Genomic DNA, 26,324 nt, shown 5'->3' with positions numbered 1-26,324 from the left:
AATATAATAGATACACCTGTACATCTAACTGAAGATTAATTTGGTCTGGTTTTATACTCATATTTGCTTATTTCAGGGGACTTAATTGACTTGGAGAAGAAGGCATTACAATATAATTTGAATGTGCTGTGTTTTTGATCATTTGAAAAGAACTGATTTTTTAATCATAAGAACTTTAAATTCTCTTGTAGATTGTCTTCCGAAAGATCAGTGATGTGAAACGAGAGGAAGAGGAGCGACAGAGACGTAAAAATGAAGCCCCTCTGAACTTGCCACCAGATCACCCGGTACGAAAGCTCTTCCAGCGCTTTCGACAGCAGAAGGAAGCCCGCATGGTGACAGACAAGCCAGAAGTAGATGAACATGATATTGAGAAGGGCCCCCTGTACGTGGACGTCCCATTAGCTAATACAGCCATTACAACTACCAGCATCGTCACAGTAACAGAAATCCCAGCAACACCGTCATCTTCAACGCCCACCAACTGTGCTTCCTCAGACAAGGCGAAGCTGCAAGTGCCAACTCCCATTTCTTTGGTCGGAGGCCGGTCTGCTGAGCCACTTAAAGTCAAAGGCTGGGGTCGCTTCAAGGAGTCCATGACCAAAGCCGACAACTGGAACAAAGTGTCTAAAGCCGAATCCATGGAGACGCTACCTGAACGGACCAAGGTGCATGAATCACAGATGTCTCTTAAGAAGACAGACTCGTGTGACAGCGGTATCACCAAAAGTGACTTACGACTAGACAAAGTGGGTGACTTTCGCATGACGCCCCAGGACCGAAGTCCCGTTCAGCCTCCGGAGACCAGGCACGCCTTCTACCCGATCCCAGAGCAAACGCTTCAGGCCTCGCTTCAGGAGCTCAAGCTGGAGTTAAAGGACGACCTCAAGAACCTGAACGTTCGAATGTCCGGCCTGGAGGAGCAACTCACAGAAGCACTTGCACTCCTCAAAGCGAGGAAATCAAGTGCTGGCTCTCCGCAGCCTCTTTTTGACATTTCTAGACCTGCTTCACCAGAACTGGAAAAAGAAGACATCTTCTCTTGAAGGATGGACGAATCATCAGGCAAAAGTTACCTGTGAACTCAGCTGGAATCCGGTAATATCCAGATTACTTGGATAGCTGAAGCTGCACTGTGCACACCGTTTAGATTAGGCAACAGTGTGGTCTTGAAGACACACCTGCCTTTATCATAGGGGTGTACGTGTTGGCTAACAACGGACGGAGAGGCTGTAGCTCAGATTTTGGTGTAATAACACTCAGAGGTTACGTAAAAACTGACAGCTTTATGTTTGTATATAAGTTTCCATCTATAATGGAAAAATAGCTTAAAGAGCTCCAAAATCTGTTTACCTCTTCAGATTTTGAGAGTCTCTACAGAAGAACATAGTTTTATCTCTGTTGGAAGGCTCCAATAGAAACAGCATGACCCACTGGTTTGTTATTGAATCATTTGTATGAGATTCTTTGCATGTCACATAAAATAGACGTGTGCCTCAAATTGCAGATGGTGCATATTTGATTAATTGAGACCACACAGCGAGTCATTTGCATTATTTCACCATGACAGTGAAAAAGGTCTTTGCAGATGTGGAAACAGTCTCAGTTATTTCCTCAAGCAATTGATGAACTCTTTTATTATATCAACTGCCAGGATCATTATGAATTATACAACAGATAACTCCAAGTAAGTAATCCGATTTCGAACAAGCAAGACATCTTTCAGCAGATTTTATTATTTCCATAAACCATGGAAAGATAACAGATGCAATGCTAACTAGTGTGGCAGCAGTGAGTAAGTTATCCATCTTTCCTGATGTCTAGAATTTATTGTACTCTATGTAAACACTACAACCACGTACATGATGCAAACATTGTATGAGCACCATGCATTTTTAGCTTTGGTGATGCATAATTAGATATGCAGATGGTACTAATAATGGCTATGCCCCTTGACGTATTTTAAAACTGTTAAGAAAATAGTAAGGAATGCCCTTTTGCAGAATATTTCTAAAATAAAATGTATTTATGTAAAATAAACTTCAAAGTGAAGATAGTCACTGGAACTTGTTTTAGGATGAGTTTTGGATTTAATGGCCACTGAGATACATTTTTATATTTGTTACACCAGTTAGTATGCATGAGTTAATGTGCCTGTCTGTCTTCACATTCACAAAAAAACATCATCCCAGGACTATACAAGATACAAGTTGACTATTAATAAGGGGCCGATTTTAAAAATGTGAAACTTTGTAATTTTGGCACAAATACAGGCAATCTCTTTCAGGACTGATTGCTTCACTAGACGCAGGTATTTGGAGGCAATGTAAACTTGCTTATTGCTTCCACAAACTTTAACATACGTTCCCTAAATGCGCCTAATTGTGCCAGCTGGGAGACAACCATCTGGTCAGTACTGAGTCATTTCATAATTTAAAAAAGTAACCACCCAAGAGAAAAACATTTAAATAATTTCAGACACAAAAAGTATTTCAGAATTTGTTGTATTTTTATTAAGATTTTATTTTAATCAAGTTCCCAAAATGTTATTAGGTAGTCTTTCATCATTAATTCAAACACAAACTGCCAGATGTAGGCAGAGTAATCCAGTCAAAATAAATAAAATAAAATTCAGGAACAAATAGCAGTATCATTCATTTTATAACTTTCTCTAAAAATTTAAATTTTCTTTTACATTTTAACACAATTTCAATTTTCCCCCAAAAAGGAAAACATTTAGGTAAGGATTATTTCAGTTGTTATACAAACAATCAACTTTACTGAAACTACACTAAATTTAACCTTCTTGTACCATGGCTAAAATGTTAGACTGATGGAAGGATTCATAATCAATTTTACACTTAAACTTCGATGGTTATGTTGTTAACCAAATTAAATTTGTGTGAATGAATGTATGTATCAAACCCGAGAATCAGTATGGGGGACAGGAGGAATGGGGGCAGAGTGAGAAAACACAGGGAACACTTTAGAGCTGCTTTAGAGCATCATTGTGGTAACTGAAGTCATTCATTTATTAGTCCACATAAAAAGATGCATCCAACACCAAGTAATACAGAACCATGAGTTCTGGTATCGAGCAATAATTATATGCATTATATAGCTCTTAGTCGAATTTTTTGCTAAAACCTCATCAGTTGACGTTCTTTAAAAACAATGAATAATGGAAGAATATATAATAATATTCAGTAATATGACTCATTTTTAAAACAGTCAAACTGTTTTTGCCGTTTTATAGATTGATGAATTCACGCAGATTGCTGATAATTAAGTCCAGAATAAATTAATTGCAATCAGTAGTAATACTGTATTATACCACTGACATTAGCAGTAGTCATACTTGCATACAAAACAAATAATTGTGTTTTACTGTGGACCATCAAATTTGAGGGATTTTGGGGTGTACCTCTGGTAGAAGCTTTACTGTTCTGCTTGAATATATCTTTAGTATACAGTAAAAGTAACCATTATCTTATATTATTTATTATTCAGATGGATAATTTATCTTTCCTGCATGCCTTCTCTCTTATCAAGAAAAGCTGAGAGGAAAAAGACACTTTTTTTTCCCCCAACACATTCTGTAGCTCCATTCCCATCAAACATTCAGCTTACTAAAAATAAATGGCATGTCATCACAGAAGTGAGAAACTCATTTGGGTTAGAGTCGGTGTTTATGGGACTGTTTTCACAAAGAATTGTGATCTTATAACGGGAAAATCACTAAAATCATCTTGCTATGACTTTTTTTATTTCATAAAGCTGCTGTTCATACATGAGTAAGAAGAAATCAAAGGAAGCAAAAAGACGGCCGGCACGAGTCTCTGAGGAATTTAGTCAGCCAAGAAAGGATCCAAAACTCTTTTAAAATGAGAAACAAATTTGGTAAAATGTTATTACATTAATTGTTAATTATAACTTCAGTTATGATTGAGACTGACAGGGCACTGAGTGCATCAATACCAAATTCTTTCCCAGAACCACTGGACAAATGAATCCAATAACGTTATAGAGGTTAAATGTTTACCGGTGTATTTGCAACCTGCACTTTGTGTTATATTAAGAAAACTAAACACAATCATCATACACACACCCCACCTCGCAGTATATATTAATGCCGACAGGACATATAAAACCTCTAAATGGAACGTTTTAAATTTGGGCAACTTTATGACAATTGGGCAGATTTAAAGCCTTGATTTGCTACTTTGCGACAGATATGTTGCAAGCTCAGCCAGATTTACATGGTACGGTTGTGCAGTACAGTATTTAGAACAATTTAGTGGTATAGTTTGACATTTTAAGAACTACGTTTGTTAGCTTTCTTGTCGAGAGTGAGTTGAGAAGATTGATAGCACTCATGTCTGTAGAGATACAGGCCTTCACATACAGAGAGTCAGAGAAAAGTTTAGAGTGATAAGCTGCTGTTCAATATTAATTCACTGTGCTGAGCTGCAGAGATTTAGGAGGAGCCCAGGAGCAATTTAGGGGGAAGTGTAGAAAAGCTTAACTTTATTCAGTTTTCCTCTGACACAACAACAAACAGGCGAGAACCAAACCCACTTGTTTTAATGCCTGCAGAAACAAAAGCACAGAGTTGTTTGCTACTCCTTCCACTTGTCAAGTGGGGATTGCTTCCAGCACCGATACAGAACCACAATGTCAATCAGTCTTTCCTGCTCGGGTGGCGTCGTTGAATTAAAACAATTACAGCGGTGTTACAAAAAAAAGACAGCAAACAGTTTTTCTTTTCTTGGGAAACAAACTGCAACAGAAAATTAACTTGCTTGTGTGTAGTACAGCACCTAAACCAAAAAAAAAAAACCTGTCCAGTTGGGGAAGAGTGTGAATTATGTGCACACACACAGAGCTACAGATTTATGAGAAGCACACCTAGAGCTTATTAATTAATACATTACATCTTGTTAGTTTCATTTGTATAAAATCAAAATGTAAAAACAGCATGCAAGTTGTTTCCCCGCGCTTCCAGTCTTTGTTAAGCTAAGCTAATTGACTTCCAGCTCTAGCTTCATGTAATGCACACAAGATCTTCTAACTCACTGAAATGAATAAATGTCAAAATGTCAAACTATTTCCTCAAAATAATAAGTTTTGACTTTATAAGTTTATTTTAAGTAGTTTTTCTTAGAGAAGAAAGTGTAGAGTTAGTTGATGTTGTTGCCTTTTTCAAACAAAAATTGGTGACAATTGTGAGCATTAGTCTGAAATACTATCCGTAACAGTTCAAGATTAAACTTTAATTTACATTATGTGGAGGTCAAGAACTGTCATTTTTATTATTTATATGATTCAATGTTACTGAACCCACATGGAAAATAATATTTTCTTTAACAGATTATTGTGAATATGTGAATGGTTTTCTTTTGGTTTCAAGTTACTGACTGTATGGTGGAATATTTTAATTTTAGCCACAATAAACTGCTGTTTCGCGTCAACAATGACAGATAAATGACCAAGTAGGTAATATTTTTAAAGAATATATTCAACTTTACTTTTTAATGACATCCTATGACTCTTTTAAGTGTGGTATTTTTTGTTGGTACTGTATTCTCTCGTTATTGGTTATATTTACACTGTTAATTAGCAATTCTTTTAGTTTCTTTACATTTTACAGTGTCTAAACAGCAACAGAGCCAGATCCGACTGATTTTTAAAAATAAAATCAGTAAAAAGTCTGATTTTGTCACTATTTGAATGCAGCCCAACAACAAAGACATGTGGAGGGTACTTTCACTCGTGCCTGTTTGAAGAGGAAGAATTTTTTACCAACACCATAAATATACATGACTAAAATGGGATGTAGGTGCACTCTAAAACTCAGAGACAAGATCCTTGAAAGCAATATGTAGTTCTGTGCTGTAACATTTATACGTGGATGTGGCTTAGAGGTAGAATAGGTCGCCCGCTAATCAGAAGATCCGCGGTGTGTGAATGATTAGTTTCTTTCTGATGAGCACCTTGCATGATACCCTCTGCCATCAGTGTATGAATGTTTGTGAATGGGGTAAATGTGACACATAGTGTAAAGCGCTTTGAGTGGTCAGAAGACTAGGAAGCCGCTATACAGGACAGCCCTTTTTTCAATAAACAAAAGGTCCAAATGGTGACAAAAATATCCAAAAACCTTAAGGTACCAAGTGTAAAGGACTTTTTACAGTACTGAGTTACCACTTCACTACATTACCCTTATATTATTATGGTCATTATCTTTGATTGCTACTGAGAAGCATGCAACACTGTGCCTTCATATTGCCCCTTTTCAGGCCTGCAGTGAGAAAAGCAGTGTTGAATATCCAAATTACTGTCGCTCCTTTGAAACAATTTGAACACAGAACTATTTTTGTGGTCAGCTCTAGAAAGCTGCCTAGTTATAAAACCCCACATATATATGCACAAATTATATTGCAATGTTTAGATTCTTAAAGAGAAAAGTCTGACTTTGGTGTGTGGTTTATGTAATATGCACATGCCTCTATGTTCACATGTCATGAGATGAGAAATTTAACTATTTCAAGCACAACGGGAACTCTTTGTTATGAACTGTGACATACTGTACTATTCATAATAAATATTTTATACAGACTGTACCCTGTCTCTTCTCTTTGGGGAATGCACCGTATAACATCCATTCTGTCTTTGTGTTTTGGCTCCTCTGCAAGTGATAAGGGCACTTTTCCAAGAAAGTGTAACTCAGCAGGTGTATTCTCCTGCTGATCTTCTTACGTCAGATAAACCTCACAGTTTTGTGCTCCTTTAAGAGGATCCCTCACTGACCCCCTGCTCAAATTGATCCTACTTAGTGCCACAGATGTGATAATCCCGAGAACAGAAATCAACTAATGGAAACACTCGAGGCTCACCAGAACAAACAAATCCAGATTACAGAGTACTTTTATTATTTACTGACAAAGTAGCTTTTATTACGAGACGAGTTGATTCCCCACTAATTGAGATAAAAAATTAGACCTCTGCAGTTCACAGATTGGGAAACAGAAAACCCTGGGAACAGTCAATTGTGGCACGACAATAAACAGCAAGAGGATCTGAGGGAACTTGAGAGTTTTATGTTAATTATGAATCTCAGCGATGGCACCTTGATCTAAAATTCTTCAACTAATCTTCTTGGAAGCCATACCCCGAAGCAGTTTGCTTTCCTTACTATGCACTATGAATAGTAAGAAGATCATATTGTTTTTGCCACATCACACTTTAACCTCAAAAGACTTTTTTTTTAAAAGCACTTAAGCTTTTTTTAAAGTAGCTTCCTATTACTTCCTGGGAGAGTTTGTCTTTAAAGACTGGTGATAAACTAGTCACCCCCTACTGGATTATAGAGTTAATTATTTATTGTGATCTGAGCAGATGCAAACACTTTCAAGATGTGCAACTTAAAACCTAGAATTATTTATACTGTACTTTGGTGTGGACCTAAACTGCACCTTTGTGGTAAAACAAAAGACAGAAGCTTTTTCCTCCCATTACATTAGGTCATCCAACTCATCATCCGTGCCCACACTTCAATGGTAAGCCTCGACGTGATGCAAATAACAGTTTTTTACTTTATCTATACATCGATTAATCTGCTGATTATTTCTCGAAAAATCAATTGTTTGGTTTATAAAATGTCAGAATACATTGGAAAAAAAGGCAATCACAGTTTTCCAGAGTCCAAGGTGTTCTCATCAATATGCTGCTTTCAAATGATATAGTAGAAAAAGTAGAAAAACAGCAGCTACTCCTCGCATTTGAGAAGCTGGAACCAGAAAAGTAAAAAAACAAAACGACGAATCTGACTTTTCTGTCAGTCGACTAACTGGTTAATTGACTTAACCTCAAAGCTTTAAACCTTTATTAAAGCCTCCTTTTAACTCATAGTGTGGTGATTTTCATGTTTTTGGACATGTCTTTGACCTCTTTTAAAGGATAAGTCTTTATCTATATATTCTTTATCCTTGTCAACAAATCCCATGAAAAGCTCTGAGCACTGAAGAAACAAGCAGAATTGACCAAACATATTATAACTACAAACCCAACTTAACGGTCTGTTTAGCCAAAGCCTGATATATAATATTCCTCTATGCCATAGAGCTCCATTGTTGTTCAAAAACACATCAATGAGCCACACTGGCTGGCAAGTACTAGCATGTTCCTTCATTAGTTTGAACTCGGGCTCTGCTGCAAATTACTGAGCCTTTAAAAAAACTAAACTATATATATATATTTGACCCATTTTTAAAGATTCAGAACAAATGTGAGTGAATGGACTTGTGGGCTGAGTGTCACAGACAAGGTAGGGAAGTCTGATAGTATTGAGAAACAGACTAATAAGTTGTTGGCTTTGGCCTTTTCACTGGATTTGTTAGTGAAAAAAATATAGAATTACACCAGCCTTATCCTTTAAAATTACTCACAAAACTCACCCGAAATTCTGTGCATTAGGAATTGTCTTCTGTTCTTGAAGAGTTTCATGAGTTGATTATCTATAGGGGAGCAGATTAACCCCCTCAACAGACCCAAAAACACAGTAGAGCGTCCTCATGGTCCTGACGTCTATGTATCAGGACATACACATAAATGACTCCTTGAATCAGGTACAGTATGGTTTTCCATTTTAACATTAATGGATATTCATATTCATGAAACTTGAAATACAAGGTTTTAATCCAAACGTGGACTGAGTGATCGTAAAGCTGAAAACGTACAGCTAGGGTTTTTTTCCATCCTTGCTTTAAAAATAGCTTTGCTCCGCAATCCAGCGGATAAATGTCATCTACCAGTGCTACTGTGTTGAATTAAAAGCGTATATGTAACTCCTCTAATGCTTTTTACCAATCCATTTACTAACATTAGTGTTATTCTACTTTACCCAATATCCCTTACATGATCCGTAGGGGTATAATGATACTGATCACGTTTGCTACTGCTCTATTCAGTCTTCTGTGCCTGTTGTCTACCTCTGAATACACAACTGCTTTTGTGGCGAGCTAAAGGAGGACAGTAAATGTTAAATTTGCATTTCTCCGGCTTAGCGCACCACTGAGCAATACCTTATCAGAGGCATATAACCAAGACAGATTCAGGGTCCATATTTTCTTTTATAGTTTCATAGAATAACAGTGATGCAGTGAAGCTTATTGGGTGGAAAACTTGCCACTTGCCACTGCCAAGGCTGCTACTGCAGCTTGCCCTGAATTTACAGTATTACACTCTATCTATATCTATCAGAGTTTGTGTGCACTTAAATTTTCCAAGCACATGACACTCTCTCCTCAGAAGGAATCAACACTGATCCTTTAAGTCTTAGCTTACAGACAGATTGTGCCCAGTCTTGCAGGTTGTGAAAAGTGGCTGCTCAGCTGCACTTCAGCCAGGTTTGGACAGGTTCCGTGGCCACGAGCCAGGTTCGCCACAGGGACTGGTGAAGACAAGGCCCTGGACTCAGCAGGTTGTTCTGGTTGTCCTGTAGCAGGGATTCTGACTCGGACACAAAGTCAAGGTGACTCAGTTGGGTGGGAAGTCCACTCAAGTCCAATCTGAGCAAAGCAGTAGAGGAAAGCCAGCATAGGTGGGGCCAGGGTTGACCAGCCTGAAATGAAATATAATATATATACTCATCTGTAAAAGGAAATATTTAGATTTTAAAAATCTGGATTACTTAAGTGGATTCACGGCAGATTCAGTCCTTCACTAGTTTATCCTGAATCAGGGCAGCTTCCTTTGTAAATACAGATGAATTAAATTTAAATCAGATAAAAAGTATCTGCTACGTACTGATGCTTTTTTAAGGTAACTACTACAAAAGACTTGCATTGTTTTACAAGAGCTAGAGAGACAGTAGTAGTAGTAGTAGTAGTTTTCGCTCTGCTGTACTGTAGTGTTACAGTTATTCTCTTTTTCTATTTATAGCTGCTTCTTAGAGGGTCGAGCAGGCAGGTAAGGACAGCTGTCTGCACCTCCTCCCAAATTGGCTTGCCTCCAGATTATCTCAGTAACCTGCACCTGCACCCACAATGCCTTTCAATGGTCTATTCTTTTCTATTCATGTCAAAATCCAATTCACATACACACTTCTTTATGCACAGCTGTACTGTCAGTTTCCTGTCTGCGGAAGAGAAAGGTTACATGGGCTAAAGCTAGAAATGCCATATTGTCATGATAAATATTTTTATGGTATGCTGAAGTGATGTGTTGTGAAGTTGGCACAACACAATATTTTAGTATGCAGGAAATTAGCATAATTTGCATGTGTCTTTAAAATAGAGCCTTGATGATGTTTTCAGCAAATGGCAGCTAATTATTTGTGTTAGTTTAATCACATTAGACAAATTTTGAACAATTTTAAAGCGCACCTTTGAAATATTATGCCTTTCTGACATCTAAATGAATAATTCAAAGCTTTTAGCCCAGGGCCTTGCTGCCAAGATGCCCCTGCGTTTTGTCTTTGCAGGTATGTAAATTTCATTAACAGCCGCAGTGTGAAATATATTCTCCAACCAGTCATCCAACTTTTACCGTTACTTACTTCAAACTAAAATAAAAAAGCAGAACTTGGGGAAGCATACACTACTAGCCAAATGTGAGTACTTTTGGCTGAGTATTAGAACAGGCTCTGCCATTCTTCAGAAATCTACTAATTACTAAGACCTGGCAAAGACACAGAGAGTGGAAAAAGTTAAATGAATAACCTGTTTCCTCCAGTTGCAAGTTACTATGGCTCTAGTCAACCAGTGCTGTAATTACACCACAGTTTCTTTTGCCACTTGATTAACAGAGTGTTTCAATTTCAGTTTAGGTGAAAAAGCCACTTGCACAGAGGCAAGTCAAAGCTAAATATAAAAATGGTTAGTGATCAGGGACTGTGCTTCTCAGTAAATTAGAAACTGACATCTTGTAGGTTTTGCTCTTCCTTCTCTATCTCTCTGGATACATTATCATTAGACGAATAGAAATAGTTTTGTTTTGCCATGCTAGTGGCATGGATTGCCATGAAATTTGGTACAGACATACATGGTCCATAAATGAATCTTACTGACTTTGATGACATCCTGTCCTACCATCTTGTGCTATCATCAAGGTCAAACTTTTTATTTGCAAAAGTAATGCCATTCCCAGCCTCAGCTGCACTTTGTGTTTAGTGTTATGCATTAACTAAGCCTGCAGAACATCATCATGTTAGCATCGTCATTGTGATGCTGACATTGGTATTTACCTCAAAACACTGCTGTGTCTATGTACAGCCTCACAAAGCTGCTAGTGTGACTCTTGCATCTTGTTTTTCTAGAAGTCATGGTGTTGGCAACCAGAAATGGAAATAATCCATTGTCCTACTCAAGTAAAAGTACCATTATTTTACTGATATTATCCTTAGACAAACAAAAAAAGCACTAGTCAAAACTCTACTGGAGTAAAACAATTAAAAAGTAGCTTATTTTAAATATATTCAAAAGAGGCTTAAGTAACTTATTTACTTCTTAGGTAGGAAACATTGTTGTAAATGATCTTTATAACTTTGAAAAAACAACCGAGCTAAAATTAGATTGCATGACAAACTGGAAATTGTAAATAATGTAGTAGGGCACAAAGTAAAGCTGAAGTACTGATCAATAGTGACTGACCATTCACTATATGTCCCTCTTAACAGTCTTAACAGAAATGAGATAGGAATGAACTGAACTAAAAAAAGACATTTTTTATTCCAGTTATTATAATAATATTGAATGTGATGATTCGTAGTTTTGAGTAAATATTGAGCACTCTGTCTACTGGTATGTTTACAATTTTAAAAACTTTCTATGTCACTCAGCACTATGACTTTAGAGTGATCTTACATGGGGGGGCATGGGTGGCAAAGATAACACACACACACACACGCAACTTCATACATCGTGAGTAGGGATGCAACTAACGATTATTTTCATTATCAATTAATCTGTCGATTAGTAGATTATTCGATTAGTTGTTAGGTCCAGAAAATTGTGAAATGTCAATCTGTTTCCCAAAGCGACATCCTCAAATATCTTATTTTGTCCACAATCCAAATATATTCAGTTCACTGTCATAGAGGAAGAAAGAAACCAGAAAATATATTCAGTTGAGAAGCTGAAATCAGAGAATTTGGAAGTCAGACTAAAAGTGATTTATTGATTATCAAAATAGTTGCCAACAATTTTCATAGTCGAGAACTAATTGATTAATCGACAAATGGTTGCAGCCCTAATCCTTAGTCAGCATATACGACTAAGGATTAGTCAGCATATACACAATGTGAATAGTAATTTGTCTTTGTCTGTACCAGAGAGGTCAGAGTGCAATTACGCCAATGCCTGCACCAGTAACAATCCCAGAAAGGCTGATTTAAAAGCATTGATCGCACAAGATCGCAAACCACTACTCCCCCTCAACTGTGCAGACACATGCATACACAAGGAATGGCTTTAGGCATTTCTGGTGGATGCATTATTTTTCAATTTAAACCACAAAAACACAAGCGCTCAGTGAAAGTAACACAATATTTAAGTGGTTTAGATTCTATAAGTAACTTTATTATTCCCATGCAACAATTGTTTTGGTACAGCATGGTAGCTCAGTTCCAGTATAGTTTGTTCAATGGTCTATATAAAAATTTTAGGTAAGCATCAGGCAGTGCCATATCTTCATTTTTAATTTTTTAATGGTCCAAATTAATCATCATAAAAGCAAACTGACATTCTGTTTGTAGTTCTTACTCTGAATAATTAACAACACAAGTGGTATTCTCAAAAAACCTGTTCTTATTTTTAGGTTTCTTTTGACTTATCTACACCAAGTCTTCAGTGATGTGTGTGTGTGTGTGTGTGTGTGAAAGAGGTCAGGAGTGCGAGAAGAAGTCTAATGTTTCACACAATTTGCTGTGAGCCTGTCAGACTTCCAACACTGTCCTTACTGTTAATACAGCTTAACAGGTGACTGGAATATGACCTTCGTTGGGATGCTTAGGATTGACCTTAAAAGGCCCAAAGACAGTGTGATATAATCGTAAGTGAATATGTCCTAGTCTGAAAAACCAATAAAGAAAAGAGTAAAACAATGACTGTAGAGAACAGAGATTATAAGTCGAAGTACAAGTTGAAAGGTTTCTTTGTAAAACAGAAGGGACTTAACATTTTGTAAAATGTCAAATTGAGTAATTCAATTTGAAAGAAAGAAATTCTCCTAAATGTTTGTATACCTCTACAGAGAGCGATGAATCTGAAACTTGTGGCAGAGATAGCTTTAGTGTTCGTCGTTTGGATTTCGCACCTTGCTGGTGGACCTACAGTTCACATTCATAGTGTTTGACTTTTAACCCTGATCATACAATACCTTTCTTGTTATTAAATAAGGGTTGGGCGATGAATCGAATTATATTATCAATTAGAATTTTGGCTTCCAACGATTATGAAAACAAGCTAATCGAGAAGAAATGATTATTGTAACGCACTCAGTTCCACAATGATGTTCTTGTTTGGTCTTGTGTTGTAAATTACCCTTACATTTACAGCAGCGGCTCCCTAAAAGCCCAAACTCCCTCTCAGCCAGGGTGTGGCGTGTTTAATCGTGATCTCAGTAGTGACCAAAGTAATCATGAGTATGATTTTTACTATAATCAAGCAGCCCTATACTAAATTATATAAAGTATATGATATGACGTATCAGAACTGAGCTGAGCACTGACTTTGCCGAAACCCAGTGGCTAGTGCAGCTCAGACTGCTTATCATGCGTAGAAAGGCTTCAGGAGAGCCTGCCATGTTGCTTTAGGTACCAAATGAGCCAAATAAAGGCACTTGGCGCAAAACAGGGACTGGCACAACCATGAAGCAGATGTCGCTCTATTTATGAGAGTTTGCCCATACAGATGCATAAACAGATGCAGAGCATCAATATCCACTGATAATACTGCTAAATATGCAGACTTGGTGAACAGCACCATTTTAAATATATTTTTAGAAATATTTTATTCATGATTTTATGCCCATGCGAGTTGGCTTCTCTCTGGCTGTTACTTTGGACATTCTATCTTTAGCTGATGTCAACTCTGGAGGAGAATGTGAAATCTCCTACAATGCAACTAAACTGTCAGATTAAAAGACCGCATGGCTCCAAATTGCAAACAAATATATAAATGCCAGCTCAAACAATCCTGCAACATAAAAAAGGCACACACAAATCCTATTGAGTCAGTGTTGTGGAAGGAAGTTTACCTTGAATGAAGACACGTTTCCAGTAGATTCGGCCAACATGTATACCCCCTAGGAACACCAGATTAGAGAGGATGAGCATGGCAGTGGAGAAGGCAGAGAGAAGGGCAATGCAACGCCTTTCCATTGCCGCAGAGAAATTCTGCTCCTGGGAAATCAGTAAATAAATAAGTAAATTGCAGGCGAACCACAAGAGGTTTTTTCATTGTAAATCTGAGAAATAAAGAAAACCACAGCAACTACTAACTAGGATGCCATCAGACTATTTTACTATTTTAAGAACATGAAACTTCTCCCAAGACTAGAGGCCAAAGAAGCAAGAACAGCCTGAACGTCAATTGTTAATGTCTTGGAAAATGACTTTTACTCACATAAAATGTGTGCGTTAACTGTATGCCAATTAGATGTGACAGGATCCTACCAGTTTGTGTCTTTTCTGTACTTACTGTAGCAGCTCCAGGCATGATATTTTATTAAATCAGATCGCATCACCCCTTTAAAACCCCTTTCAAACTACAGCAAAAATGTCATGTCCTCACATCTTAACTGGATGGAATAATCTCTATGTAGACTTTTAAACAAATGTGTTTGCACTGTCAGAGGTGTATGTATGTTTGGATTTCAAACTTACAACAATGGAGTTAATAAAGGATGAGGCAAACAGAGACTTCATTCCAGTTTCCACCAGAACTCCGGCCCAATTCATTAGGGCCCAGTACTGTAAGTAATCATGGCCACCGTGCCAGAGGCAGACGAATCCAAATGCAAGGCCAGTGGATAAGATTTTGTAAAGATGACCATACCGTGAACCTCCCAACGGCACATAGATATATCTGGAATGTGAGTACATAACATGAAAGAATCAGTCTCTAAATGCAATCAGAATGATTTAAATTTTACAGCTCTTTAAAGGGGATTATAACCTGTCCAACACACAAGATAACAGGAAATAAATGATGATAAGAGACAGATCTTTAGCAAGGACAGGACAAAGATGCACTGCAGTCAGTGAAAAGTAAATATTTAAAACATAAAGGGTTTGAAAACGGCACAAACGTGCACCAATGAATTGGTCTGCCTGTCACATAAATTATCATGTCATGTTCATTGATTTTTAATCAAATAAATGTTGCTCTGACGTCCAGTACAAAAATAGAGACACTCCAGGGAATATCAATCCTGCTGAGATGGTGATAATGCTGAAACTAGGTTAATGATTCCAAAATTGTTTCTGTGATTCACACCAAACCCTTGACACATGTTTAACCCACTTTCTACGTCAATTTGATGTTTCTTTATTGCTTTAGCTGATCCTACCTTCTTGTTTTTCTAAATGATTAAATAAATCTTATTCCAACATGCAGGAATGTAAAACGAGAACCTTAAACTGAATCCTGAACCTGACGAGGAGCTAATGTTAACGGTGACAGGATGGGTGTGATGTGACTTGTCCTGTTAGACCAGGTCAACAGCCTTGCAGCAGCATTCTGGACCATTTGTAGATCGTCGAGGACGACCTGCTGAGGCAGGTGAAAACGGAGTTGTTGTAGTTGTATATATTAATGATGTCAAGTTCCAGTTTTGACACAACAAATTTGAGTCTTGATTTTATGTGTTGCTCAAAGTACATAGATTAGTCAAATATAATACCAAGATTTCTGAGGTTTAACTGAAGAAAGGAACCCAATACAATGAGTGACCATGGGAGCTATGCTGTCAGAAGCAACAATAAGGACCTCAGTCTTGTCTGTGTTAGGCTGTAAAACATTGTTAGCCATACAGTCCTTAATGACTAGGGATGTTACCATTTAGTTGTCAATACAGATTCCAGTAACATTCCTCAATTCCAGTGTGGTACAAAATAGAAACAACATAACAAATCCCATATACTTCAAAATACAGTCTTTTAATAAAAACTTGAACATTACAAAAAACAACTAACTGCTGTGAAAGTTGTGAGAGGATGTCCAGGACAGATGAGAGGTGATTTGATTTTAATATATTCATAAATGAGCAGGCTATTGAAATTACAACCTTGCAATTAATCAAAAAATAATTACTTAATTTTCTTAACTTTTCTTAACAAACTCACAGGTGTGAAATGTTCAAGGATGATGACTTTCTATATTAGCAGTTCTCTGATATTTTTATATTGAGAAACAAAAACGTTATTGATGATTAAAATGGACGGTATTGCACTTTTGAGACAGTCCATAACCAAAACCCACAGTAACAGGAGCGTTCGACAGACATTCAGTTCTTAGCGCTGCAAACTGCATCATCAACTTTGGTGATTTTTAGGTGATCAACACTGTGAAACATCTGCCTAAATTAGCTCTCCAACTGTGAGAAATTGAAATATCGAGGCTTTGACACAAGCTATTGAGGGTAACAGCCGCGAAACTAACTTCATTCCTACAAGTCAAGGCGGAGCTGTGGCTGCAGCTGCACTTGCCACTCTTTCATGTGTTGGTTCTTCGGTACCTTCGGTACCTAGCAAAACGAGTACAGACATGCACATCGACATGGTACCGAAGTGTCGGTTCTCGTGACATCCCTATTAATGACAGTCAAGCAGTTGTCCGGTGCAGTCAACTTGTCAGTTTCATTAGGCTTAAAGGAGACATACAGCTGGATATCATCAGCATAACAGTGATAGGAGACAGCTTTAAATTTGCTAATAATGTGACGTAAGGGGAGCATATATAAAGAAAATAAAATGGGGCCCAAGACAGAAGTTTCAGACATGTAATGACCCAGCGACACAGAAAAACGCTCCCAGTGACAACCACCCATGGCCTTTTAGTCAGGATGCGGTGATCTACAGAAGCTGCAATAAGATCCAGCAGCGCCAGAACAGAGCACTGACCCGCCTCAGAAGACATCAGTATGTAATTGGAGACCCTATGAGCTGTTCAGGTTAATGCTTCTGACGGAAACCAGATTAGAATTTCTCTCAAATGTTGTGTTCAGTTAAGATGGTATTGAGCCATTTGGTAACAACTTTCTCTAAAATCTTTGAGACAAAAGGCAGCTGGGAAATAGACCTGAGGTAATTTATCAAACAGCAAATATCTTACATATGACATAAACATGTCATTTTACTGTGGTTTAAATGAGATTACACTTCACGTGGACTAAAAATAGCAGTTGTATATTCATGTGATAGCCCACTTGATGTGAATAATATCCCATAAATCGTAGAATGTGGTGCATGTCGCGAAGAAAACATGTCTCAGATGTTATGAGAACCTCATCTGTCCCAGAGGTACTGGGAGTGCCAACATGCTAGATCACTCCAACACACTTACAAACAAACATCCTATTCTGTCTAGTGTTGCTGAGCTGAAAACTAATTATCTCAGTCACCCTGTGGTTAATCAATGTTCCTGAAAGATGAGCCAGCATTTTCTGAGCCTTAAATAGAGTGGCCAGCCAGCTTGACCATATTGGAGGATGAAAGTATGTGCGAAAACAGATGGAGAGGAACCAGTGTTAGAGCAAGAACAAATGGAATACCTAAACATACTGAGTACCTATCCATCCATTTAAATTAGTCAGATGTAGATGGATGCTAAACAGATGTTAATCAAAATATGATAATTTTTTGATATACATTAATACCCTGAATAATCAACGTGTTATGTAACACCTGCCTGCTGCAAGCAGATGGTCCAAGCAACATACAGGCTTTAAAGACTGACAGTAGGAATGTGAATTGGTGAGAATTGTTGGTTTCTATAGAGACTCTACGGTGTACTCGATCTTTCTTCCTTTAAGTGCAATCACACGTTAAATGCTGACCCTCTCCACCCCCCACCCCACCCCCAAACCAAATCCATTGCCTCTACTTATTTATTTACAACTCATTTTCCCCAGGATTTCTTCCAGGTTCCTTCTCATTCGCAACTGTAATAACTTAATCAAACAGCCGGTAAGAGATCTTTTGTTGGTCAATAACTGGATGTGTGTGTGAAAAAGAGAGCCCGAGACAAAGGAATGGGCGAAGAATGAGCCACTTAGCTGCCCAGGGAGACGAGGTGTCAGTGAGTCATGTGGAGCACATCATTTAACACCTACGCACTCATCTAGCGCTCTTCAGACAATTTCAGCAGAATTTCAGAACTGCATTAAAACCTCTTTAAAAGCACTTTTACAAGCAAGAACGTCGGGGCATTGTGTCATGCGTATCATTTTGCATCTGCAGTAAGATAATTACAAGTGATGCCATTAAGCAGGGGAAAACAATTTTCAATAGGCAATGATTAGAATGGAAACTTGCATTTGCAATTTAAATTGTGGTATATTTAGCAAATTACTTGCAGCCACTTTAACAGTCCGATATGCCACATTTCATTCTAAGCTCATCTTTAACATCTGAAAAGCAGATTTACATGTAGTATAAACCATCATACATGTAGAACACCACCAAAAAAACCCTGTCAACTCAAAAACTAATTAGCGAACAATAACCAAGACAAGGGAATGTTTTCACAGAATATAACAATGTGGTTTCTGACAACCGTGCATCTGTAGTGTTGCCTTAACGTAGCAACCCGCCTCTACCAAGCGGACCATAAACCCCCAATAGGCTGCATTCAGCCAAGTGTGCATCATTAAAAGCAGACGAACTGATAATGTGCGTTGTCTAAAGTACAAGTGAGCAAACACGTAATGCTTCCTTTACATATGCGCATATTAAACAAGGAGGCATTTCTCCAGGGTGTGGGAACAGTAACACAACAGAGGAACTACTAAACAACATGAAACCTCATGATCATGAAAGCCTACATGCAAATACAGCATCCTTGTCCATTATGATAAAACATGCGGGCAGGCAGCTGAAGAACCTTCTTTTAAGTTTTTAAAAATTTAATTGACAAGTTTAATGCCCTGTAGGAAATTTACAATAAGTGCGCAATAAATAACAGATACAGTATGATTAGACAGAAAAAAGATAAAACAGATTAGATAGATAAGTAGTCAGCCAGATAGATAGACAGACGGATTAAACATTTTGGACAGACAGAACAGACTAGACAGATATATATTCTAAGAGCTATTATTTGATTTAAATGACATATCACATTTTTAGTAAGCATTAACATCTGAATTAGTCTGTCCACTGCTCATGAAGTGCCTCTTACCTGATGAGCCATCGATACAGGCCCTCGTCAAAGTGCCTGAGAGTGAAAAAAAGGATAACATTTACATAATAATATAGCACTGAGTAAGAAACACCTGTGCACTGGGGTTCATATAAACTGAAGCGTGTGCAGTTTGTCCTGTATGATGCCTGTCTGTTTGTGTGCTTGCTGTTTGTCATTGAGAAGATTAAAAAAAGCTTTTTTTCATTCTTTTTTTGCAACCTTGCCTATAAACTGAAGCGGTTTTGTCAATGATGTCAGTGGACAGTTTTATGCATTCCATCAATGTTGTCAACATTGGCCTGCTCAGCACATACAGGCTGGATTGGTGTGCATCGGTGTCAGCACATTGGTCGATCTAGTCTATCACCAGTGTATTTTTCCTGCAAAACCAAACACACTGCCTTCCACCTCAATTGTATGTGTTCTAAATTCGGAGAGCATTTTCTCATTGTTAATTACATTTAAGAACACAGCGATGAGAAAGTGGCATAAACTGCTGTGATACTCTACACTTGCTGGTAATTTAATTTTTGCTGACTCAACTTTATGATTATTTTGCTTACTATCTGATGTTAAATTTTCACTATTTTATTTTAATTATGCCTGATATAAAGAATTTTGTAACATCTGTTCTCAACAGTGCTCTACAAAAAAAACTGTTATTATTATCATTATTTTGGAGGATGCTATTGAACCGTCTTGCATTATAGGGCGCTGTGTTTTTTTTTAGGTGTTATTTAGCCAACCCTCATTAATATAAAAGGGGTGGACAAAATAATATAAACACCTGTCAGTGTAATACAATTCAGTTCAACGGCACCACAAACTGAAGCCTCCAGATTGATCCTACAGCTTAATCATCACCAAGATGGGATTTAAAATATTTGCAGTGTAGCAGCCTGAAGTCTTTGTCCAGAAGTGGTGTGCATCAGAGGAGCTCAACACTAAACACAAATGGCACTGTGACAGAAAATGTTTACCATTGCATATACCTGTATGTCCAGAACTATCTTTCCAAGCAGTGGAAACTTTGTTGTCTCAAGCCTTTTTATACATGAAGTCTTGCTGATTAATGAGCTTTATCCCTGTGTAAGGGGCACTGCAATGTGTGTGTTCATTAACTTGAGCAATTGTGACCCCTTCTGCATAGACCAGGCATAGTCTTTTACCTTTGCTTTGTAACAAAACGGTCACATGATCTTACAGTTTTTCACAATTGTTTACACACTAAAATTGGAACTTGAAACCCAATCACTGAAACCTGAAACTCATGTACCAAATCCCTTAACCAAGTATACACAATTGGACCTTGATTGATAGCACAATAAAATCTGGATGAAACAGGTCTATAGGTTGCCATTTCAGCAAAACTCAAGAGGGTTAAAGAGCATTGCTCACTCACTCAATCTGTTTTTCTTCAATAAAATAGATTTGACCTGTCATTCTGATTGCCAGTAATGACAGTGGATTTCACTGCGACCAGTCTGAATGTCACCAAGTGAGAATTTAGGGCACTGTCTTTAAGGATATATAGGAGCAGGGCTTTCCACAAACATATGGCCTAACCAGCCAGAGGGATCTGGAGGCAGCTTTCAGTGGACTTTTTTAATGTTATTATTTCTAACTATTTAATTTGAATCAAAAACGTATACAATAAAGTAGCTTTTCCAGTCACTTAAGTGTTGGAATGCTCCGAGATCAAACCTTATTTACTGTATGTCGGTGGTGTCGGTTGGTTATGATCTTACCTCCACATCCCTGTAAAACTGTACATGATGCTGACACAACAAGGAAGCTTTGGGGGAACTAGTTTATCCAAAGTAGCCAGCATGGATGGAAGGCCAAACAGTATCAGATACTTCACATAGAAGAACTGGACGAGGGCCAGGGCCAGACCGCCTGTGACAGGGGAAAAAACAAGACTAATATTTCTTATTTGAATAATTAAGACAAGCTCTGTACTTCCAAAAGAGATTTTTCCTGTCTTATAAGTCAAGTAAATTTTATTTATATAGGCCAAATTTACAGTTTTGCCTCAAATGGCTTTACAATCTATAGCCTACTCCATAAAACACTTCTTGATGAGATTCTGAGAACTTGTTAAGCAGAATTACAAAAAGGGGGCCTGTAAAAGATAATGATTCAGTTTGTCTATATGTATATAGAAATATCCATAGCTGCTTAGACAACTATGAGGCAGATAGGACAACTCTGACTAAGTAAATGACTGACTGAATGAATTAGTGATATAATCCCAGAAGTGCTTTAGGTCTAAAACATAATCAACATGAGGGTATGCATGCAGAGTATCTATAGACCACAGCAGCGACCTGCATAAATGACATTAACACACAAACGGGCTAATAGAGGGTAACCTGGCTGAGTAAGCCTTCAACTTGTGAGAGGACGTAAAATATAATAAGTTATTGTCAGACACCAGTCCTGTCACTTAATTAAAATACAAACAAAATCACACCATCAATCATGACGACTGGAATGAAAATCAAGGCCAATGAGTGAGTCAGTAATCAACATATCTGATGGAGTTTTAAATTCTGCATCTCAAATAAATATTCAATGTGTGTCTGAAGTGGCAGGGACACATAAATGCTAAAACACAATGTTGTGCTGTATATGAAAAGTTAAAAATACATACAGTATAAAGACTTACCCAAGGCCCAAGGTGGAAGGATTTCTAGGTAAGTCTCATTAGACTGGATGGAGTGCATGTACATAACATGGATCATGTATTCTGCAATGCACCACCACAGAATGATCCGTACTGATCTGAGCGCCAAGTAACTAAAAGCAGACTCATCCCTGTCACCCTCAGCAGGCCTCTGCATCTGCAAGTGTAGAAAGTGAGCATGTTGTTAAGTGTTGCTGGTTGAATCTGCTCTACTAAAAGAACAACTACCAGGCGATGGGAATGAAAACAAGCAGGCATTAAAAGGTGCAGAAGACCAATAAATGGCAGCCATTCTCTACAAATTTGAAACATTCAAGTTATTATCCTCTTGTAAATTGCCCACTACTGATGTGTTGTATATTTACCGTTTTCAAAAAGGCGACCTGAGATCATGTGTACTTACGAGCAATCAGCCTCCTCCATACAAAAACAAAAGCAGCAATTTTAGACTAAATTTCAGTTGCAGTTTTATTCAGGAATAACCTTTTGTTGGCTCTCTTACCTGCTCAATGTAGTCTTTGTACGTGATAATGGGCCCATTGTAAAAAAAAGGATGATAGAAGGTGTATGACAATAACCAAGAGAGCTGCACAACGCCACCACGGTCTAGAGGGCACCAGCAATGCTCGAGGCTGAAGCTGATGAAGCGTAGCCCACAGACAGCAACACTGAAGAGTAGCAGATAGTACTCCTCCTCGGTCTTATACCAGCCTCTCTGCGTAATACAGAGCGAAGGCCAATTATTTTTAACATATTCCACGGGAATACTTATATTAATAGTGACAGTTTAACACTAAATTCAGAAATGCTTTTTAAAATTGCCCTTAATTCAAAACATGATACATATTAAAATTAGAACATTGGCATATAACAGCAAATTTAGATAACATAAGATACATACACATAAAATATGTCTACACATACAAATAAACATGCTTAAATTAGGTCTGCTTAACAGCACTGGGAATGTCTCTGTTGTCGAAGTCCTGGTTGAACACAGGGCCGAACTGTATGCAGTGGTGTGTGCGTGGGGGGCGAGGAGGAAAGCAGGCAGATTTTAAAAAGTATGCACAGGTCTGTCAGGTTTTTTTCACCTACTACAGTAAATTTAAATGTCAAACCATTGTGACTGGAGCATAGCTGGCTCTAACCATGCTTGGTGCGTCAAATTGTGCTGTGCAGGTAAAGGGTGTTTTTAGATCACAGGTTTATTCCCTGTACATAGTGAAATACTAAGAATCAATGTCCTTAGTAACCAATCAATGTAGAGGTGAATGGAAAAAGGTTCCTAAAGTCACATTATTTCATAATATTTTGGAGTCTGTGATTCAAGGATGTTTAGTAAAATCTCACTTTGTTGTGGCTCTTCTTTCATTTTCACAGCAGTACATTTTTCTCTGAGGACTGTCTCTAATTGCCTTTCGATGGTAGCTATTTTCAAATGTTTGTAGGAAGACACTGAGCTAACCCTTAGGGAATAATGGAAATGACCTGCTTGATACTTATGGTGTCAATAAATTCATTGAATTTTTATCTTGTGATATGTACATAGATTAAAGGAGTTGAGTGGCGAATTGGCTGTACGTCCCCTTAATATCATGCGCCCTCTTGTGTTCTTTGCAAATATGACATTTAGTGATAATAGGTAGGCGAAACAATGAATAAAATCTGATTTAACAGTGATTCTAAAAATGTACCTCTAGTACCATAGTAAATGGAAAATTCATAAAGACACAAACAAGTGCACCTCATTCCCCCTAAATCTTCATAGAGGTGTGTGAAGCAAACAACATTTAAAAACATATTTAACCTAACCCTTTCACTTTTTGCAACCTATCTTTTACTTGTCTGTTTTATCATTTTAATGCAAGATTTAGTCATATTTAGTTATATGCAAGTATAATCCAGGTGATACAACCCACCTGGATCTCTTGAAGTGGTTGGAAGTTAAGTGTGGAGAGCAGCAGCAGGTTACAGGCCCACGACACAGCAGGCTTTCGTAGTTGGGCCACTGAAAAGCACAGGCCCAGATGTACCAGCAGCACACTAACACCTTTAATCCCCAACACACAGCTGGCTGCTAAGAGGCCATATATCGTAAGCGCTGGCACCCTAAACTGTTGGAGAAAACATAATAAATGTGCTGCATTAAAACACCTGCCACCTAACAGCAATATATTACTTAAGAGTACTGTGGCAGCCGCTTCCTACCTTGGGGTAAAAGATGCTGGTCAATCTCGATATGACACCATGACCAAAAAGAGTCCACAGCAAAGACTTCTTAGCCCATTCAGTCCAGAAACTCCACTCAAAGTCTGATGGGTCCTGACAAAAGCAACTAACTTCACCATAAGGCTTTAAAACATGTTAGAAGGCTTTGAACGGTCAAAATGTGTTAAGCGCTCTAATTGCTATGTATCAACAAAATGGATAGTCTTTGTTTTTAATTTTAAAAAAGCCTTTTTAGTTTCTGTGAAAACAAAATATCTTAAATTAGGGCTGTACACTATGGACTTACAACAACACATTTGTTTTCAGTAAAATGAACCGTAATGTTGGTTAGGATTGGGCTTTTAATCAGCAATGTCAACATTGAACTTACCCTTTGAAACCCCTTAAGAAGGCCTTTTTCCAACTGGAATTCTCTCTGTAATCCTGCTTCATGCTCTAAGGTACAAAACAGGAAATAACAGGAATTTTTCTTAACCTTTTCTTCTGAATTGATTGAACTAACATAACCACAAACTATCTATCTACCTACCTTACCTTTGGAGAACCTGTGGAGTTGGTAGAAAGAGTACAGATGAGAGCCAAAGGACAGCACCCAATACACAAGGATCTCTGTCCATGGCAGGGGTGCCAACTGGGCCTTTGATTTAGATTTCATCAGGAAATGTCACTGTGCTATAGAGCACCTAAAAACAGAAAATTGAGTTGTTTAAATGTAATTAAAATCATACAATGTCTCTCTTCAATAAAAGCTAGATGAAAATGTAATCACACAGATATCAACAACCTGCAGGGATTTCTTTATCAAACGAAACTATGGTGCTGTACCAGCATACTGCAGCACCATACACATTAAATATATATTTAAATAAATGAAACGACATATGATTGTATTAAAATGTTTTATTGTTAGCACCATAATATTTGGAACCCCTGGGAATATATTTGTTCATGGGAATCTGTGCTAATTTGAGTCTTTCCTTCAAAAATATTCTGGATTCAAAACATAATTTCAAACATACTGGTGCGTCGCTGTTGACTAAAGTAGCGAATGGCAACAGAAACATGCTGTTGTAATGTTTAACATTATGTAGTATCACATGGGGCAAGACATAATTCTAAGTGCAATTTTAACAAAAAACACAAAATTGCGTTAAGGTTTGTGAGGTTTTTCAAAACATTAACCAACAGGAATCAACAAATCGGCAGGTAGTAGCGATTACTGTCGTTGCTAGGTAACACTGCGCCCAGTCGCTGATGACTATGACGTAGTTCAAACGGACAAAGTACAGTAACCGTTAGCTACAGTCTGAAGTGACCAAACCAGCTACGTTAACTTAGCATCGTGGAGAAGTTGATCGCATTGGCATTTGAGATTATGAAGAGACCACTAAGACCAAGTCGGCGTTTTCGTGCCATTTGTTTTATTCCCATATTGTTCGTTTACCTGAAAAAGCCCGTAAGCAATCCAGTTAGCTAACGTTAGCTAAACTGCGCTAGCTAATCATTTGAAGAAGTTACCTAATAAAAATGGGCTGGTGTCCATTGCGTTGCTGTAAATTGTAGACTGCGCTGTCAGAAAGCGTTTGGACCGTAGGAACACAACGTCAATACGCCACCGGTCTGCAGCATTCAAAGGTACTGTATTCTTCTTCCTTTTTCCTTGTTTTATTCATGAAGACAGAGGACTTTTTAGAGCATCACCGCCCCCAACTGTGCAGGAGTGGGTCTACTGGATATCCTGTAGGTTTTAGCCAGAGGTGAAAAGAAATACTATAGGAAATGCTATAGTAGATAGCAATAGAAAGAAATACTAAGAGCAAGTACTGCAGTTGATTATGTCACTTTCATTTTATGCCACTTTGTAGTTCCATTTCACTACTACAAATATTTGAACGTTTTATTTTAAAATATAATGTATTTAATCAAATTATTTAACTACCCAGCAATGAACTACTTAAAATTAGTCCCGCCTCAGCCAACTAAAACATTAAAATGCTACT

At 37.8% G+C, this 26,324-nt stretch overlaps 3 protein-coding genes across 11 annotated transcripts in view; 2 read left to right on the top strand and 1 right to left on the bottom strand.

Moving 5' to 3' along the window:
* kcnh1a (potassium voltage-gated channel, subfamily H (eag-related), member 1a) overlaps positions 1-6,619 on the top strand; it is a 73,127-nt gene extending 66,508 nt beyond the window's left edge. For all 5 annotated transcript variants that reach the window (XM_046071335.1, XM_046071333.1, XM_046071332.1 and 2 more), the window contains one exon: positions 192-6,619. In XM_046071335.1, the coding sequence (XP_045927291.1) occupies positions 192-1,046 (855 nt within the window). In that variant the 3' untranslated portion in view covers positions 1,047-6,619. The remainder of the gene's footprint in view (positions 1-191) is intronic.
* Positions 6,620-9,111: 2,492 nt separating this feature from the next.
* On the bottom strand, positions 9,112-25,994 carry hhat (hedgehog acyltransferase). 2 transcript variants are annotated; one of them, XM_046071340.1, is made up of 12 exons: positions 25,843-25,994; positions 24,859-25,007; positions 24,695-24,759; positions 24,304-24,417; positions 24,015-24,209; positions 22,595-22,807; positions 22,075-22,249; positions 21,152-21,302; positions 19,401-19,436; positions 14,885-15,086; positions 14,257-14,401; positions 9,112-9,622 (listed from the first exon to the last, which is right to left on the bottom strand). In XM_046071340.1, exons 2-12 carry the CDS (start codon positions 24,977-24,979, stop codon positions 9,528-9,530), a joined length of 1,512 nt encoding a protein of 503 aa, XP_045927296.1. In that variant the 5' UTR covers positions 24,980-25,007; positions 25,843-25,994; the 3' UTR covers positions 9,112-9,527. The 2 variants fall into 2 exon arrangements, with proteins under 2 accessions (XP_045927296.1, XP_045927297.1); XM_046071341.1 differs by lacking the exon at positions 25,843-25,994 and adding an exon at positions 25,332-25,463.
* The window catches only part of si:dkey-174i8.1 (arylsulfatase I), a 38,643-nt gene continuing 37,917 nt past the window's right edge, over positions 25,599-26,324 (top strand). For all 4 annotated transcript variants that reach the window (XR_006828443.1, XM_046071338.1, XM_046071339.1 and 1 more), the window contains exon 1: positions 25,599-25,959. The gene's annotated coding sequence lies outside the window, so the exon portion shown is untranslated. The remainder of the gene's footprint in view (positions 25,960-26,324) is intronic.

The sequence above is a fragment of the Micropterus dolomieu genome, linkage group LG15 (assembly GCF_021292245.1).
Source record: "Micropterus dolomieu isolate WLL.071019.BEF.003 ecotype Adirondacks linkage group LG15, ASM2129224v1, whole genome shotgun sequence".
Lineage (NCBI taxonomy): Eukaryota > Metazoa > Chordata > Actinopteri > Centrarchiformes > Centrarchidae > Micropterus > Micropterus dolomieu.
This window is presented reverse-complemented; position numbering and strand designations above follow the sequence as displayed.